Source organism: Alosa sapidissima, chromosome 16, assembly GCF_018492685.1.
Source record: "Alosa sapidissima isolate fAloSap1 chromosome 16, fAloSap1.pri, whole genome shotgun sequence".
In the NCBI taxonomy this organism is placed as follows: Eukaryota; Metazoa; Chordata; class Actinopteri; order Clupeiformes; family Clupeidae; genus Alosa; species Alosa sapidissima.
Genome location: NC_055972.1, coordinates 13,807,755 through 13,823,458, shown reverse-complemented (window position 1 = coordinate 13,823,458; position 15,704 = coordinate 13,807,755). Strand labels below are relative to the sequence as shown.

General features: G+C 42.1%; 1 protein-coding gene across 2 annotated transcripts in view; it reads left to right on the top strand.

The window, feature by feature from the left end:
• The window catches only part of ugp2b (UDP-glucose pyrophosphorylase 2b), a 38,812-nt gene extending 23,360 nt beyond the window's left edge, over positions 1-15,452 (top strand). For both annotated transcript variants that reach the window (XM_042065112.1, XM_042065111.1), the window contains exons 6-10: positions 9,716-10,013; positions 11,455-11,652; positions 12,612-12,854; positions 13,971-14,075; positions 14,796-15,452. In XM_042065112.1, coding sequence (XP_041921046.1) covers positions 9,716-10,013; positions 11,455-11,652; positions 12,612-12,854; positions 13,971-14,075; positions 14,796-14,903 — 952 coding nt within the window. In that variant the 3' untranslated portion in view covers positions 14,904-15,452. The remainder of the gene's footprint in view (positions 1-9,715; positions 10,014-11,454; positions 11,653-12,611; positions 12,855-13,970; positions 14,076-14,795) is intronic.
• Positions 15,453-15,704: the final 252 nt, after the last annotated feature.

Below are 15,704 nucleotides of genomic sequence, written 5' to 3'. Positions count from 1 at the left end.
GTGTTAATGCAGGGATCGCTGTCCAGTGTGGGTTGGATGCGAGTGTCATATACAGACAGACAGCATGAGGTCCACAAAGCACTGAGCACTATTATGTTTCCACTGAAGATGACAGGCCCATATATAACTGGCTTAACTGGTACTGGGGGAAGTAATACATCCTGTCCAAGCTGTCCAACTTGTTGGAGAATAAGATATCCCTCTCACCCATTCGCTTTTGTTGTTAGTCCTTCTTCAGTCTGACACCCGCCCAGGCAGAGTTAGAGTGTTTGGGAGACTGGAATAAAACTGATTAGTTATCGTTACAACCTTACCTCAGTATGAGGCGAGTCTGGGTGAGCTGTCAAACATATAGTGAACATCAAAGCATCTATTTAATCAAAAGTATATTGAGGAAAGGACAGCAGGAGCTACCAGTTGCTCCTCTTATTCCTTCAGTGAACATGGGGAATTTCACAGTGACCCACAGAGATTGTGAGCGTGGACTGAACTATGTTCAAACTAGGAGTAGACAACTACCTTAAAGGTTGTATCATCGATTGCAGGCCCAAAAAAGGCCTAAACATAAATGATCCCATTCATCTAATCTTTCCTAACGATCCGCTAGCTGCCCGCCCCATAAGCAGGCCGTCAAAAAAATGTGTCTCTGTAGGCAGCCTAGGCTCTGAGATCTGCACACAAAAACAATTGCTACTAACAAGTGTTGCCAACCACTCAAAGGCAAAATAAAGTGTTCCAATCAATAACCGATGAGATGCGCGTTCAGGAGAGTTTCAATTGCACGGGAGGGAGGAGGAGGGAGTAGCAAGCTAGCTCTCTGTTTTGTTTGAACGTCAACAGAAGTGACGTTACCCCGCCATCGCTGATACAACCTTTAATAGACTGCCTCAGACAATAACAAGTATACTACTAATACAGTACCCAGTGCCTGGAGGATAAGTGAATTCAGACTATGGATAAATGTGTAAGAGTACAACACTTGAGCAAATAGATTTAATGAAACCTTTCCAACAAATACAGGAGAAATGAAACTGAAAACAGATAAACAACGGTAAACAAGGTAAACAATGAAGCTTGATGACACCTGGAAGGGATCCACACTAGGCATCTGGTGGTCATTTGGCAGCTCAGAATTTCTGGTGGTGTATCCATAGTTGGTGTCTGTCTGTCATTCACCTTAATTGCTGCTAGTGTGAGGTCTCTGTCAAAGAGTGTAAAATAAATCCGTGGAAATGCATGAATTCCAGTTGCTTCCAGTAGCAGCAACTGGAAACCATGCATTTCCACGGAATTATTTTTGGAATCTGATCCCTTATCATACCTGTTCATTCGTACTCGTCGCTCGACTTATGACTAAATTCAAGATGGCGGCGAACAGTAAACTTCCTGATGGTACTGTCTCTTTTAACAGTTTTCATTGATTTTCTTCAGAAAAAAAAAAGTACAACAACAATACAATTACAATTATGGAATGCACTCAGTGAACAACCCTCCCCAAGAGCCCACCCATTTACCCACCCTCAGCTAGCCTATAGAAAGTAACAGAAATATAAGTAATGTGAACATAAACAGGCGCACACACATGTGCGCGCACACACACACACGCACACACATACATTGGAAAAAAAAAGGGGGGGGGGGGGTCATCTATTGTTCTTGAATTGGGTCTTGTATACTCTCATAATATGTAAGGAAGGTGTTCCAAGTTCTCTCAAATCACTGTATGGAGCCCTTCAGCGTATAGCGTATTTTTTCCAGTTTTAAAAAAGACATTGTGTCATTAATCCACTTCCTAAATGTCGGGGGGGCCTTTGCTCCTTCCATTGTAGGAGTATCTGACGCCTTGCCAGGAGAGATGTAAAGGCTATGACAACATAAAAGTCATTTTTAAGTGAGCATGTTTCGTCAGTGAAACCAAAAATTGCACATATTGGGTTTGGAGGGATTCTAATGCCACTCATAACCGAGTATGCATTAAAAATTACATATGCAAAAATTACATATGTAAGAGGTCAGCAGGTTGATTTTGACAACGGGGACAAGGAGGGGTCCATATTGGGAAATATCTTTGCCAGCTTGGCTTTGGTCCAATGCACTCTTAGGATGACTTTGAGTTGAATTAAACTATGCCTGGCACAGGGGGAAGAGGTATGCACTAAGTCTAGAGCTGCGTCCCATTGATCATCTCGCAGTTCTTCTCCAAGGTCCTTTTCCCATAGTTGTCTAACTTCTTGCAATGAATGGGGAGAGATATTGTTGATGATACTAAAAAGCTCTGAGATCAGACCTTTTCGCTGTGGGGACAGGGAGAGAAGATTATCAATGGTGTTGATGGGTGGAAGGTGTGGAAAGGAAGGAATATTCTTCTGCACAAAGTGCCGTACTTGGAGATATCTAAAAAAGTGAGAATTTGGCAGGTCAAACTTTTCGGAGAATTGAGAGAATGAACAAAATGTACCTTGAGAAAAGAGATTTGAAAGAGAAACTATGCCTTTTGTCCTCCAGATTTTAAAAGATGAGTCCAGGATAGAGGGTGGGAAGCTATACTTGTTAGTAATTGGTGAATGAATTGACATTGTCTTTAGCTTGAAATGTTTTATGAATTGTGACCAGATTTTAACTGAATTGAGGACCACTGGGTTGGAAAAGAAACGAGTGAGTGGTGTTGGAGGGGCTGGTGCGGAGATCACAGAGACAAGATGGATTGAGCAGTTTAAAGATTCAAGATGTAACCAGGCCTCACTGCGCTCCGGGTGATAGTCTTCTTTCCAGAATAGCATTTTTTGAATGTTGCACGCCCAGTAATAATAGATAAAATTAGGTAAGGCTAGGCCAGCTAATCCCTTTGGTCTTTCAAGTGACCGTCTATCCTATGTGACTTGCCATTCTAAATAAAGGAGGATGTGCATTGGTCCAGAGTTTTAAAGATTTTTTTTCTTATTAGGATGGGGATGTTTTGAAAGAGGTAAAGACATTTGGGTAATACAATAATTTTGATAAGATTGATATGGCCAGTTATGGAGAGAGGCAGGGTAGACCATCTCACCATATCCTGTTTGCATTTTTCAAAGAGTACACCAAAGTTCTTTGTAAACAGTAAGGGGAATGAGGTGGTAATTTCTACTCCAAGGTATTTAAATCCTTTCTTAACTACTTTGAAAGGAAAGTGAGAGTGCGGTATTTGAGTGGCTGCTTCGTTAAGGGGGAACATCTCGCTTTTCTGAGTATTTATTTTGTAACCAGATATTTAACCAAATTGATCCAATGAAGGGACAGAAGTTATAGGGTCAGATCTATATAAGAGTAAATCGTCAGCATACAGAGAAAGCTTGTGAGTCAGCTCTCCGTGTACTATTCCTGAAAAGCCTTCAGAATGCCTTAGGGCAATAGCTAATGGTTCTATGGCTACAGTAAAAAGGTGAGGGGACAGTGGACAGCCCTGACGGGGGCCTCTGCTCAGTGGGAAATATTCTGACTGGAGGCCATTGGTGATGACGGCGGCCAGGGGATTCGCATATAGCAGTTTCACCCAGAAAAGGTAACACCATTCCACGCGGTCGTATGCTTTCTCTGCGTCAAGTGAGATTACTGTCTCAGGTGTAGATGTTGAAAGTGAGTGGACAATATTTAATAGCCGCCTTAAGTTGGAACTAGGGTGCCTATCTAAAATAAACCCTGTCTGATCTCTTGATATTATGTGTGGCAGTAGTTTTTCCATTCTAGCAGAGAGTATTTTGGAAAGAATTTTATAGTCTACATTCAGTTGAGAAATAGGGCGGTATGAACCGCATTGAAGTGGGTCCTTGCCTTTTTTAAGAATAAGCGTGATTGCGGCTTGTCTCAGAGTGGGGGGGAGATGTTCATGGGACAATGATTCATTGAGCATGTTTTTTAGGTATGGAGCTAGGTCATTGGCAAACTTTTTGTAAAATTCCGAGATAAAGCCGTCCGGCCCTGGAGTTTTATTGTTTTTTAACGATTTAATGGCTTGCATAATTTCTATGATTGAGATTTCATCACCCAGAGATGCATTAAGTTCAGGGGGGACAGAAGGGAATGAGAGTTTGTCAAAGAATGTTTCAAAGTTGGGAGTATTCATAGTGTGCTCAGAGTGATATAAGTCGCAGTAGTATTGTTTAAAGGTATGATTGATCTCCGCGTGATTTGTTACTACCTCACCAGTTTGATTCTGGACCTTAGGGATAAGTCTTGACGCTGCAGCCTGTCGCGCTTGTCGCGCTAAAAGTTTGCCAGCCTTATCACCAGATTTATAGATATTAAAACGGGCCTTAGTGATCAGGTGTGCATCTTTGTCTGTGGTCACCATATCATATTCTGTTTGCAAACGCAATCTTTCTTTATACAGAGCTGAGGATGGGGATGAAGAATGTTGTTCGTCTATTTTGGCCAGTGCCTGAGAAATGTCTTTCAGTTTGGCCTCTCTGATTTTCTTCATTCTAGATGAAAATTCAATTATTTGTCCTCTCAGGTAGGCCTTCAAAGTCTCCCATAGTGTTGAGTGGGACACATCTGTAGTTCTGTTGGTAGCGATAAAGAATTGAATTTGCGATGTAATGAAATCAGTAAATTCGTCATCAGAGAGCAGAAGTGGGTTTATCTTCCAGTGATATGCGGGCCTGAAAGTATTGGCTAAGTTAAGCTGAAAAGCACCATGGTCAGAGACAGAGATTGTCTGGTATTGGCAAGAATGTGTGCTCCCAGTCAGTCTGTTATCAACCAAAAAGTAGTCTATGCGAGTGTATGTGTGATGGACTAGAGAAAAAAGAATACTCTTTTTTATTGGGGTAGTAAAATCTCCATATGTCAGATAAACCAAACTGTGTACAGAAATCACTGATAACCTTGGCTGATTTAGAGAAAGGTTGTGGCCTTGGTGAGGATCTGTCAAGTAAAGTGTTAAGGACGCAGATAAAATAAGAGAAAAATACAAGAGATAACAAAATACATAAGTGAATAAGATAAACATTTGAGGCTAAGCTGAAAAACTCTATCTATCAAAAAACACCAAAAGTGTGTTCTACCTATTCTTACACTTAAACTCTATACTCTGTTAATGTATGTCTAAGATTAAAGAAAAGTAATGTGCACAATGGAGACACAAGGAGAACAAAAAACATCATGGTTTAGAAATTGCCTAATTGTACTGAAACATGTACATTCTTTACATTATGTGAGCAGTGTATGCCTTTCCTTGGCATAGAGGACAAAAAAAAACCTAGGCTACATCTTAGAATGATCAACTATAGGAAATAATGAAAGCACATAGGACTACCAATGCAGCGAAATGTCAGTCAAACCAAACGGTTAACCAAAGTCCAACAGTGGGCCATATAATGCCAGGAATAGAAAAAAAAATGTCACTCATTTCTCATGCGACTTCACTGGAACAAAGGCAGCTCTCTTTCTGGATATTTCAGCGCTGAAATCTGGGAAGAAGTGTATCTGAGTTCCACGAAAGTAGATGTTGCCGGTCTCTCTCACCAGTCTTAGGATGCGCTCCTTCGTCTGAAAGTGGTGGATTCTCACAATGAAGGGGCGAGGTCTATTGTCGCTTGGGTTTGTTCTTGTGATTGCAATGCGATGGGCCCTGTCTGCAGGGCTGTAGTCAAGACCACCTTTGTCGAGTCCAAGACAAGTCCAAGACCAGGACTAGTCGAGACCAAGTCAAGACCGAGTCCAAAGAGGTTCGAGTCCAAGACAAGACCGAGTCCAAAAAGGTTCGAGTCCGAGTCAAGACCGAGTCCAGGATAGGAAAAAAAGTCTTATGCATGACAGTATCAAGACAATCATTTTGGGTTATTATTATTATTATTATCTAAAAGCAAAAACAGTGTGAACACACCCAGGATTTGTAAGTGTAGCCATTCCCCTTCTCCAATATTATTATAGGGCTGTCAAACGATTCAAAATATATATTTTGAAATGAATTAATCTCGATTAACCACAATTAAAAAGTTCCTAAAGACTAAAGCTTCTTAAATGGCATATTAAATACAACATAAATCACAAAATTAATGAGTAACCACAAAGGTAAAAGTAAAACACTTTTATATTATTTAAATGATAATACTGACACAGTAATTGTGTTTTAAAGTATTAATTTCTTAAGAAATACTACACATTTGATGCTGTTTAACTCATTTGTAAATGGTGCACTGTCACTTTAAGCCCATTGTGGCCACGTTCTCATAATGATCTTTTTTTTTACCAGCTCCATTGAAATATAGCCTATAGCTAGTCCACAAGCTCTAATATTGTTTGTACCACATGTATTGTACAATATTAACAATGATAAGCATGATATTAAGTTGGTATAAACAGATTTCATTCCTTTGGAAATAGAAGCATGTAATGACATGATGCTAGCTAGACATTTTCTGTTTGCAATTAAAAGTGAATGATGAGCCTGAGCCAGTCACCTAGCTATCTGAATGGAATGTGTTTCAATCGGCATAATATGTGCTTCATGTAAACAAATTATTGAAGACTTCAAGACTCACCAGTTCCATTACACAAAGGCAAAGACAACTCTTCATATTTTTGTCCATTTTTCAAATCACAGTGAGTGCAGCCTACTGTACATGTCATACATGTTTATAACTGGTCAGTAGTGGAAATCGGATAAATCCGCAATCTCCTCTAACCTCGTCTTTGTTGCCTTCCTTTTATAAGTTTCTTATATTAAAAAGGAGATATCAATTATCATCAACAACGCCAAGCCAGCTGGAGCCTGCCATTCGTTTTCTCTCCTTCTCGTGTGCGCTCAGACGCGCTCTCAATTAAATGGAGTACGTTCAAGTTGGATCTTAATGGAGAGGACCCGAAAAGTATCGTCTTTATGTAACTGTTGCTGTTGGTGCATTTTGACATTGTAAACGTTATCTAACAAGAGTGAAAAGCAGTTTGCAGTAAAGCTACTATTTGGCTAAATGTTGGTTCCTCTTTATCTTCAGCTAACTCCACAGACAGTAAACTGTCAGGCTTGCGGTTTTAGGTTTTGCGGCTTCCGTTACGTGACCTCAGCCCCCCACAAAGGTAAACACTATTGAGTGTTTTGTAACGCATTATGTATTTCAAAATGAATCGCGGCGATTAACACGTTAATTTTGATGGCCCTAAAGACACCTGGACTCGGTTGAGACCAAAAGCCATATTTGGCAAGACCAGTGGCCGAGACCGAGACAAGACCAAGTCCAAATACTAGCGAGTCCGAGACAAGTCCGAGACCGTAGAAAAACGGTCTCGAGTCCGGACTCGAGTCCAAGACCGGACTCGAGTACTACAGCCTTGCCTGTCTGCGATCATTGGTGTAGGGAAAGTTTCCTGTCCAAATACTTCTCTCAGCAGCGTATCAGTAAATGTAGTGGGTAGTTTCCCTTCAATTTTTTCAGGAAGCCCAATTATGCGGATATTATTGTGTCTAGATCTGTTCTCAAGATCATCCACCTTCTCTTTCAGTTCCTCGTTATCCTTTTCCAGCGCGGCACATTTCGCTTCCAGTATTTCTAGTCTGTCCTGTACATCAGTCACAGAAGTCTCTAGGTGTTGGATAGACTTGTGATGTTCCTCGATACTGGCCCGATTGGCAGAGAGTTGCGCCGACAGTTTATTCACGATGCGTTCCTCCATGGATGTTAGCAATCGTTCAATGTCTAACAAGGTTAGCTTGCTAGTTTCCCTGTCAGGTTGAGACTGCTTAGCAGCGTTTGCGCCCTTTGAGTCCTTAATTTGTTGTTCAGTCTCCTTAAACTTCTTTTTTCCGCTCTTATTCTCACTGTTCTCTGTTTCATTCATTGGACACTGACAGTTGTAGGATTATGATAGGATCTTTGAGTAATTTTAGATGAATTTCAACAGAGCAGTCCCGGCTTGCTACCTACTCCTCCATGTGCCAAACCGGAAGTCCTGAAGGTACTGTCTGTATAAATCGTCTTGTAAATAAACTACCAGTGTTTTTTTAAAGTTCTCAAAGACATCGTTTTAAATGTCAGGGCCCTTGGATGTCTACCAATAAAGTGTGGAGCTACTTTGAGCCTTGTAAATGGTGTAAAACAGTGATTTATTTGCACGGCTAGCCCTATGCCCGAGGCACCCCTATTGAAAACCTGTTGGTAGCATCGGCTAACTAGCACCAGATTTCGGAGTGCAGGGGACAAGCCGAGATGAGCTATGAGACAAAAGTTCCCACTCGGTATCATGTTTCAACACACTTTAGGTCAATATCACACCAAACATCTCCTTTAAAGCATGGCTTAAAGGATGCATAGCATAGGAACAAATAAAGTTAACCCCCCTAAATAGTAGCCTATAATTACTATTATATTATAGATAGATATAGATATATTCTAGTTGCGTATGTATGGAGCTCTCTCTAGTAATGTATAGCAAGCATCAAATAGGCAGAGAGAGCTGAGTGCTAACAAGCCATGAAAGATTAATGAAGCTTCTCTTGCATTAATGGGGATACTTAAATATTTCACTGGAGGGGAACAGTATCACCATGTGCCCAGTCTTAGAGATACTCCCATACACGGTTCGGATATGAAGACTAGAAAAATACCAGTGTGTACGACACTATCACTTAAAGCTACAACCCACTAGTGGTATGAGTGTGGGTGAGCTGAGCTGGAAGCCTTTAAATGAAGGTTCTGGATTAAGGGTCTGGAAGGTAGGATTCATGTTGTTGGGAGTTGGAAAGAGTAACTACAGTAGTGTTAAGGGAATTGGAAGGGGGCTGTGAGCTTGCACGTTTCCATATGGTGTCCTGTTCCACATGATCCTCTTTCATGGTCCCTTGTGGAACGCCAACACACAGCTTCAGGCAACATGGATGTATGCTTTGCTGCTGATGCCACCATAACCTCTTTACAGTGCTGTTACAGTTAGTTCTTGTGCGGACAAGTTTGTGGTCTGTGGAACACCATCAAACATTCATGCCTGTGTTTTACGTATATATATAACTCTCCCTGTTTCTCTCTCCCTTTCTGTCACTACATATTTAAGCAGTTATAATGTGTCCTCTCTCTCTCTCTCTCTCTCTCTGTCTCTCTCTCTCTCACACACACTCTCGCACTAACAAGGTGGCTACAACTAGGTCACCCTCACGTTTGAGCAAAAGCATTACATATTTATTGATTTGGCCAAATCCCCTTTTCCCAGCTCATATTTGTTCTGCAAACACCTAAATGATCTTTCTTCCACTTTGACTTTCTAGCAGCAATAGTAAACATTAATGTGCTTGCTTTTATGGTTCCTTGGAAATTGAACTCTAAATAATCCATGCAGTATCATGATGGATTGTACATTTACTGCAAATAAGACTCAGCAGTATGGCATCCATCCTTGTTAATGACTATTACACTTAGTTCCATGGCGGGGCTGTTTATGACTCTGGGTTCTATCTGAGCAATCATATGTCTTTATTTATTTATGCACAATCATTCCCAGACGGTATTTATAATTAAAGTTACACTATAGATGAGTCTTTGAATGAGCTGATTAATTTGCAGTCTTTTGATAGTCTAAGCATATCCTTTTATGTTGTACATCAAGTTAATGACTTATTAAGTGTTGCCTAGATCATTAGATTTATATTGATTAATACATGTACTTTTTCTATGCTTCTTCTCAAATGAACTTGGGTTGTTGCATATCTGTGACTGTAACTCTCTATCTCTTTGCCTCCCTCTCTCAGGTATCCACGGATCAACAAAGAGTCCCTTCTGCCCGTGGCGAAGGATCTGGGCATGACGGGTGAGAACGCAGATGTCTGGTACCCACCAGGCCATGGAGACATCTACGCCAGCTTCTACAACTCGGGCCTGCTGGACCAGCTCATTGCAGAGGGCAAGGAGTACATCTTCGTATCCAACATCGACAATCTGGGCGCCACCGTGGACCTGTCTATCCTGAACCATCTGATGAACCCGCCCAACGGCAAGCGCTGCGAATTCGTCATGGAGGTCACTGACAAGACTCGGGCCGACGTCAAGGTACACAAAGCAGTCGGCGTAAAGGACATGAATCGCTTTAAACAGGCACACCTGTCAATGCAGGGTGTTTGTATGGTGGATGAGTGGTCAGAAAATTGCCTTTGAATGTGGCACCCGGGCTACCTCAGCATATTCTGCATCCGCTTGCTATGCATGATATACACATAATGTATTATCTGTGTGTTATTACTAAAATACTGTAAAAGGACTTCAGATCATCATTTTTAACACTTGGGGTTGGAAAGCTTGGGGTAAGGAAGATGGGAAGCTAGGCAAGCAGCTGCGGCCTCTCGAGCCAAGCAAGGGCAATGGGTGAATTTGTTTACTGTTGAGAAAAGGAGGATACGCTGGTGAGAATTGTGGGCCATGGTAGTGCCTTACTTTCCTTGTTTGAGTGATTGAGTGAGCCTCACTCAGTACATATATCTCGTAAATTGGTGAGCCATAGAATATCCCACCATCAAGATTATTATATTTCAAGATTCCAATCTATCCCACCTAAATATGAAAAGTTATTTCTACTGACATGTTTCCTGGTGACATAAAAACACAAATGGTTTCCTTTTGATATAAAGGCTGACATAAGAGACATAGCTATGCAAGATGGGTAAAAATCCCAGACTGTCCTGAAAAATAAACAAAATGGATGGATGGATGTATATTGTAGATACAATGACAAATTCAAGGTCTCAAAGGGTTAATGCTTCTTTCCAAAAAACTCACCAGAAGTCTATATTTAAGGGGTTCTTTTTTAAAAATGTCTTCTGGGGGATCATGCCCCCAGACCACCCTAACTAAGCTGAGTTACCAACCTTTTGAAGTGGCCAGGGGGGCTGTTTTCACATCTGTGCCTAGGGGCCCACTGTCTGATAATCCGTACATGTGTACACACCTTTTGCTATATGTGCAAGTTTTACGCACTTATTTTAGTACATGGTGCACTTATCTTAGTAAATAGTGCACTTACTTTATTAAAGGGACACCAGGCAAGCCTGATGCTTTTTCTCTACGAAACTCCCCCTCGTTTGGTCTGAAGCTCTTTTCCTTTTCTTTGCGCCTTCTGTCAAGGGTTTTCGCTGCTTCTTCGCCGGCTCTGCCATTATACACACGTTTGCAACGTCCCCCCCCCCCAAAGAAAATCTCACTCCAAGCTGAGCTCAAAACTTGAGAACCCTGTATTGTTAAGTGTCTATGATGGTTTTAGTGCAAGAATACATAGGCTAGGTTGTTGGGTGTGAGTACTTGCATATGGCAATGCGAGGTTCACTACTGTGGGAAGTCCCCAACCATTAGCCTCTTTTTATACACATCTCTTGTATAAAAAACTATAACTGTTGTGCAGCAAATTACTTAGGGGTACATTATCAAATCACAATACACATTTTTATTGTGTGTGATAAATTCATCCAGTCAATCTCTCTCTTTCTCTCTCTGCCCCCAGGGTGGCACGCTGATCCAGTACGATGGCAAACTGAGGCTGCTGGAGATCGCCCAGGTGCCCAAGGCCCACGTGGACGAGTTCAAGTCCGTCAGCAAGTTCAAGATCTTCAACACCAACAACCTGTGGATCTCCCTGCCCGCCATCAAGAGGCTACAGGAGCAGAACGCCATCGACATGGAGATCATTGTCAACCCTAAGGTGAGAGAGGAGAGCAGAGCACACATTTGAGCACACCATGCCAAGAGCCCTACAGTACTACAGTAAATCTGTAACAGCATAGTCTACTTCATGTAGTTGTACTGTTTTGTGATGTCTGTGTTGATTACTCTGGTGGGGAGCAGAGGTTTGTCACTGCAGTAAGAGTATTATTCAAGTGCTTTCTTGACGGCCAAAAAGCTACCATATCCCATGGACACACCATGAAACAGGACTGCCTTTGGACACTTAATTTAGTGTTGAGAGAAGGATGTACCCCACAACACATACGCGCACACACACACACACACACACACACACACACACACACACACACACAAATGACCTCTCCCTCATACATGTATGTTTCTTCTCATTTATGTTTTATACCATACATTCCCAGTTCTCCTCAGAAGGACTTTTTACCTGAAGGTAACTTTGATTGATTGATGGATTAGAAAACTGTCCTGAAGACCCTTCCGGTCAAGTATGACAGACCAGTCCTCCTTGTGTCCCTTTTGATAGGTTAGGCACTGTTTGTCTTGTGACCTAGGCCTCTTGTCCAGTAGGTCCTTAGGGATAAACCTCTCTTAGTGTCTGTAGATTCGTTTGATGTGCTTACCTGTGAAGCTAGTTGTAATTACCTGGAATTTGGGGTATTCCCTCAAACTGAACACTCTGGTATATCTACCGGTAGTTCCCACTGTTCTGTGAGAAGGCCACAGCCGGTTTGTGCATCTAAATTGCTTAATTGGCCTTGCAGTCTTTGTTGTACTGTAGCAGAACCCGAATGTCCTGAATCTGAAAAAATCTTGTTAGAGCGGTTATCCCACAGCCTACTGTAGAGTGTTAGATTTAGGAATTGTGTGAGCCCCAGAAGTGAGACCTGTTAAAACATAAGGAGATCCATGTGTGTCTCACACTACTTCTCCCCCCCCACACACACACACACACACACACAGACACTGGACGGTGGCCTGAACGTGATCCAGCTGGAGACGGCGGTGGGCGCCGCCATCAAGAGCTTCGACAACGCGCTGGGCATTAACGTGCCTCGCAGTCGCTTCCTGCCAGTCAAGACCACCTCCGACTTGCTGCTGGTCATGTCCAACCTGTATAGCCTGGACGCCGGCTCGCTCACCATGAGCCAGAAGCGCGAGTTCCCCACCACGCCACACGTCAAGCTGGGCAGCTCCTTCACCAAGGTAACCGAGCCAGACGGTTCCCATGGCAATGCACAGCTGGCCAGCCATCTCAGTATACCTCCGCCTTCGATATATGTGTGTGTGTGTGTGTGTTTGTATGTGTGCTTGTGTGTGTTTGTGTGTGTGTGTGTGTGTGTGTGTGTGTGTGTGTGTGCTAGAGTGTGTCGTCTCAGCTTGTCTGATTGTGTGAATTAGAGTTGATTGTCTAAGATTTTCATTATTATCAACAAACAGGTTGTACAAGTATTTGTCATATCACATTCTCAACTTTTCAAATGTGGGATATTCTAGATCTTAGAACCCATCGCTGAATAAAACCCACAGCATGTGGAGAGGATTTTCTTTACCTTTTAAACTAATAAATAGTAACTAAAACACTAATGTCTCTCATTCCCATAAAATGAGAGGTCTTCAAGATAGGAGAGCCTCCTCATCCCTACTGTATGTCCCTGCACAATTAGAGTAATGGGTTCATTGAATTCAACATAGAATTTTAGAACCTTGAATTGTTGCGGAACGAAGTCTTATGTTAGAATGTTCAAAAACCCACACCTTTTTAAGAGCCATTTCACCCATTCCTCTCTCGCTTTCTTCACCTTCACCTTTCTTTCTCTCTCCCTGTCTCTCTCTTTCACCCATTTCCTCCCTCCCAAATGTACATATACAGTACATTTAGTGCTTATGACTTCACTCACTTAAAGCCAAGTATTTGAAGGAGATGTACCGTATCTCTTCCACGCTCATCGAGATTACACTGACACTGTTCAGTTCTTTCCCCCTCCCATCATAGACTGTAGCCACCCATACACCTTTAACACAGATCTGGCTGGTCACCCTGTTAAGGTTATCAGATAAAGTTATGGCATCTATAAAAATGCACTGAGCTGTGTTAATTGGATGCACATAATAGATGCTATCACCCAGAGCTGCCCTTGAGACATTGGAGCACATCTCTTGCACCACAGAGTGTTTGATTGTGTGTGTGGTGGAGGCAGGGAGAGAGTATGACAGTGTGTACTGCAGTCTGTGTGTGTGTGTGTGTGTGTGTGTGTGTGTCTGTGTGTGAATAAGTGTTATAGAGGTGCTGACTGTCGTTGTTTTGTGTGTGGGCTGCAGGTGCAAGAGTTCTTGACTAGATTTGAGAGCATCCCTGACATGTTGGAACTGGACCACCTTACAGTGTCTGGAGACGTCACGTGCGGCAAGCGCGTCTCACTAAAGGTAAAGACTCGTCTATTTCATGAGTTCCATTCATACTCTCCATACAATCTTAGGACACTAACAGTGCTGGGAGGGTAAATGATGTTTTGGATATGTTTAGTAAATTATTTTGCATAAACAGCTTAACCTCAGTCGAATTTTTTTGCCAAAACTAAAAAGAAATTCCCGGAGAATCATCTTAGTCTACCAGTAGATGATGATGTACGGGTTTGAATGTCGTACTTGGGTGGAAATATAATTTTCTAAAACTGATAGTTCCAGTCCTTGATTTTGATTGGCTGAATCACGTTCAATGCCGTTGTAAAATGTAGCATAAACATACAGCTTGACCGCTAGCGTGTCGTGCCTAACAACGCCCCTTAGCTGTTGTAAAATCAGTGTAACCTACTTTAAAGTACTAAATGGAGTAAGTGACTAAAGCTAAACATCTAATCAGATCTGCTAGAGGCACATTCTAGGGATACATGTAATTAGTTCTGACATTTTTTTTTTTCGTTTTGCCTTTTGTGATCGCAGAATGTACAGTATGTCACTGTCAAGTATGGTATTTATCTGTCCGCTAGTGCGTTGTGCCTAACAATCCCCCTTAGCTGTTCTAAAATCAGTGTAGCCTACGGCCTCTCTGGGTTTATTGCTTAATTGTATGCTCTTCATGCTGCAGGCAGTTGCATTAATCGTCAGTTCCTAAAATCTGCTATTCCTGCCCCTCCGATTCTATAGGGAACTGTCATCATCATTGCCAATCATGGAGACAGGATCGACATTCCGGCCGGATCGATGCTGGAGAACAAGATAGTGTCAGGAAATCTGCGCATTCTGGACCACTAAGGCCTTTTAGGAACTTTCCGGAACCCACACAGAAGCCTCCACAGCCCCAGTCTCTCTGCTCTGAACGGTCTGTTACGGCAGGAGAGACTGGTGCCACAAACACAACATGCATTACCCACTGTAAAAAAAGAGAGAGATTATATGTAGCCTATTAGTTTTGGTGTTAAGAACTTTGTATTTTAAAAAAAAGAAAGAAAAAAAAATCCCCACCGTCACTTTGAGTCGAAATGTCAGACCTTCAGGTTTGTGTAACATTCCCCCCCACAGATTATATATTAACACCACTTCTCCTCTCTTCTTTTTCACAAGGAGAAACAGAAAACACCCCTGGTGTAGTACTATCACAAGATGGTTTTTTTTGTTACAGTTTTTACAATACAAATGCGAACATGACTTGTGAAAATGTGAACGTTGTCTGCGGACTGGGAGTCTGCAAGCAATAAGTGTTTCTTTGGCAACGGCGACAATTATACCCCAGTGTGTCCGAGCCTCAATGGGACGCCGGTACTGTCCTTGGAACAAAATTAAAAAGTGCAATATGGATTTCAATATGGCCGCCGTGTGACACTTTTTCACTGCTTCACTTCAGAGACAAATGGGAAGGGGGAGAAAAGACTAGAGGGAAATTCAGGTGATGAGACAAAATTAGAAAGACAGTAACTGAAAGAGAGGAAACAAAGGAAGGGAATAGCAACAGGGGATATAAATGCAGTCAGCAAAAGCGATCGGCGCGAGTGCATCTCAGTGCGTTATGGTTTACACATCTCTCCCCAGCAGCAGACACAGCCACTGTTTGCTCAG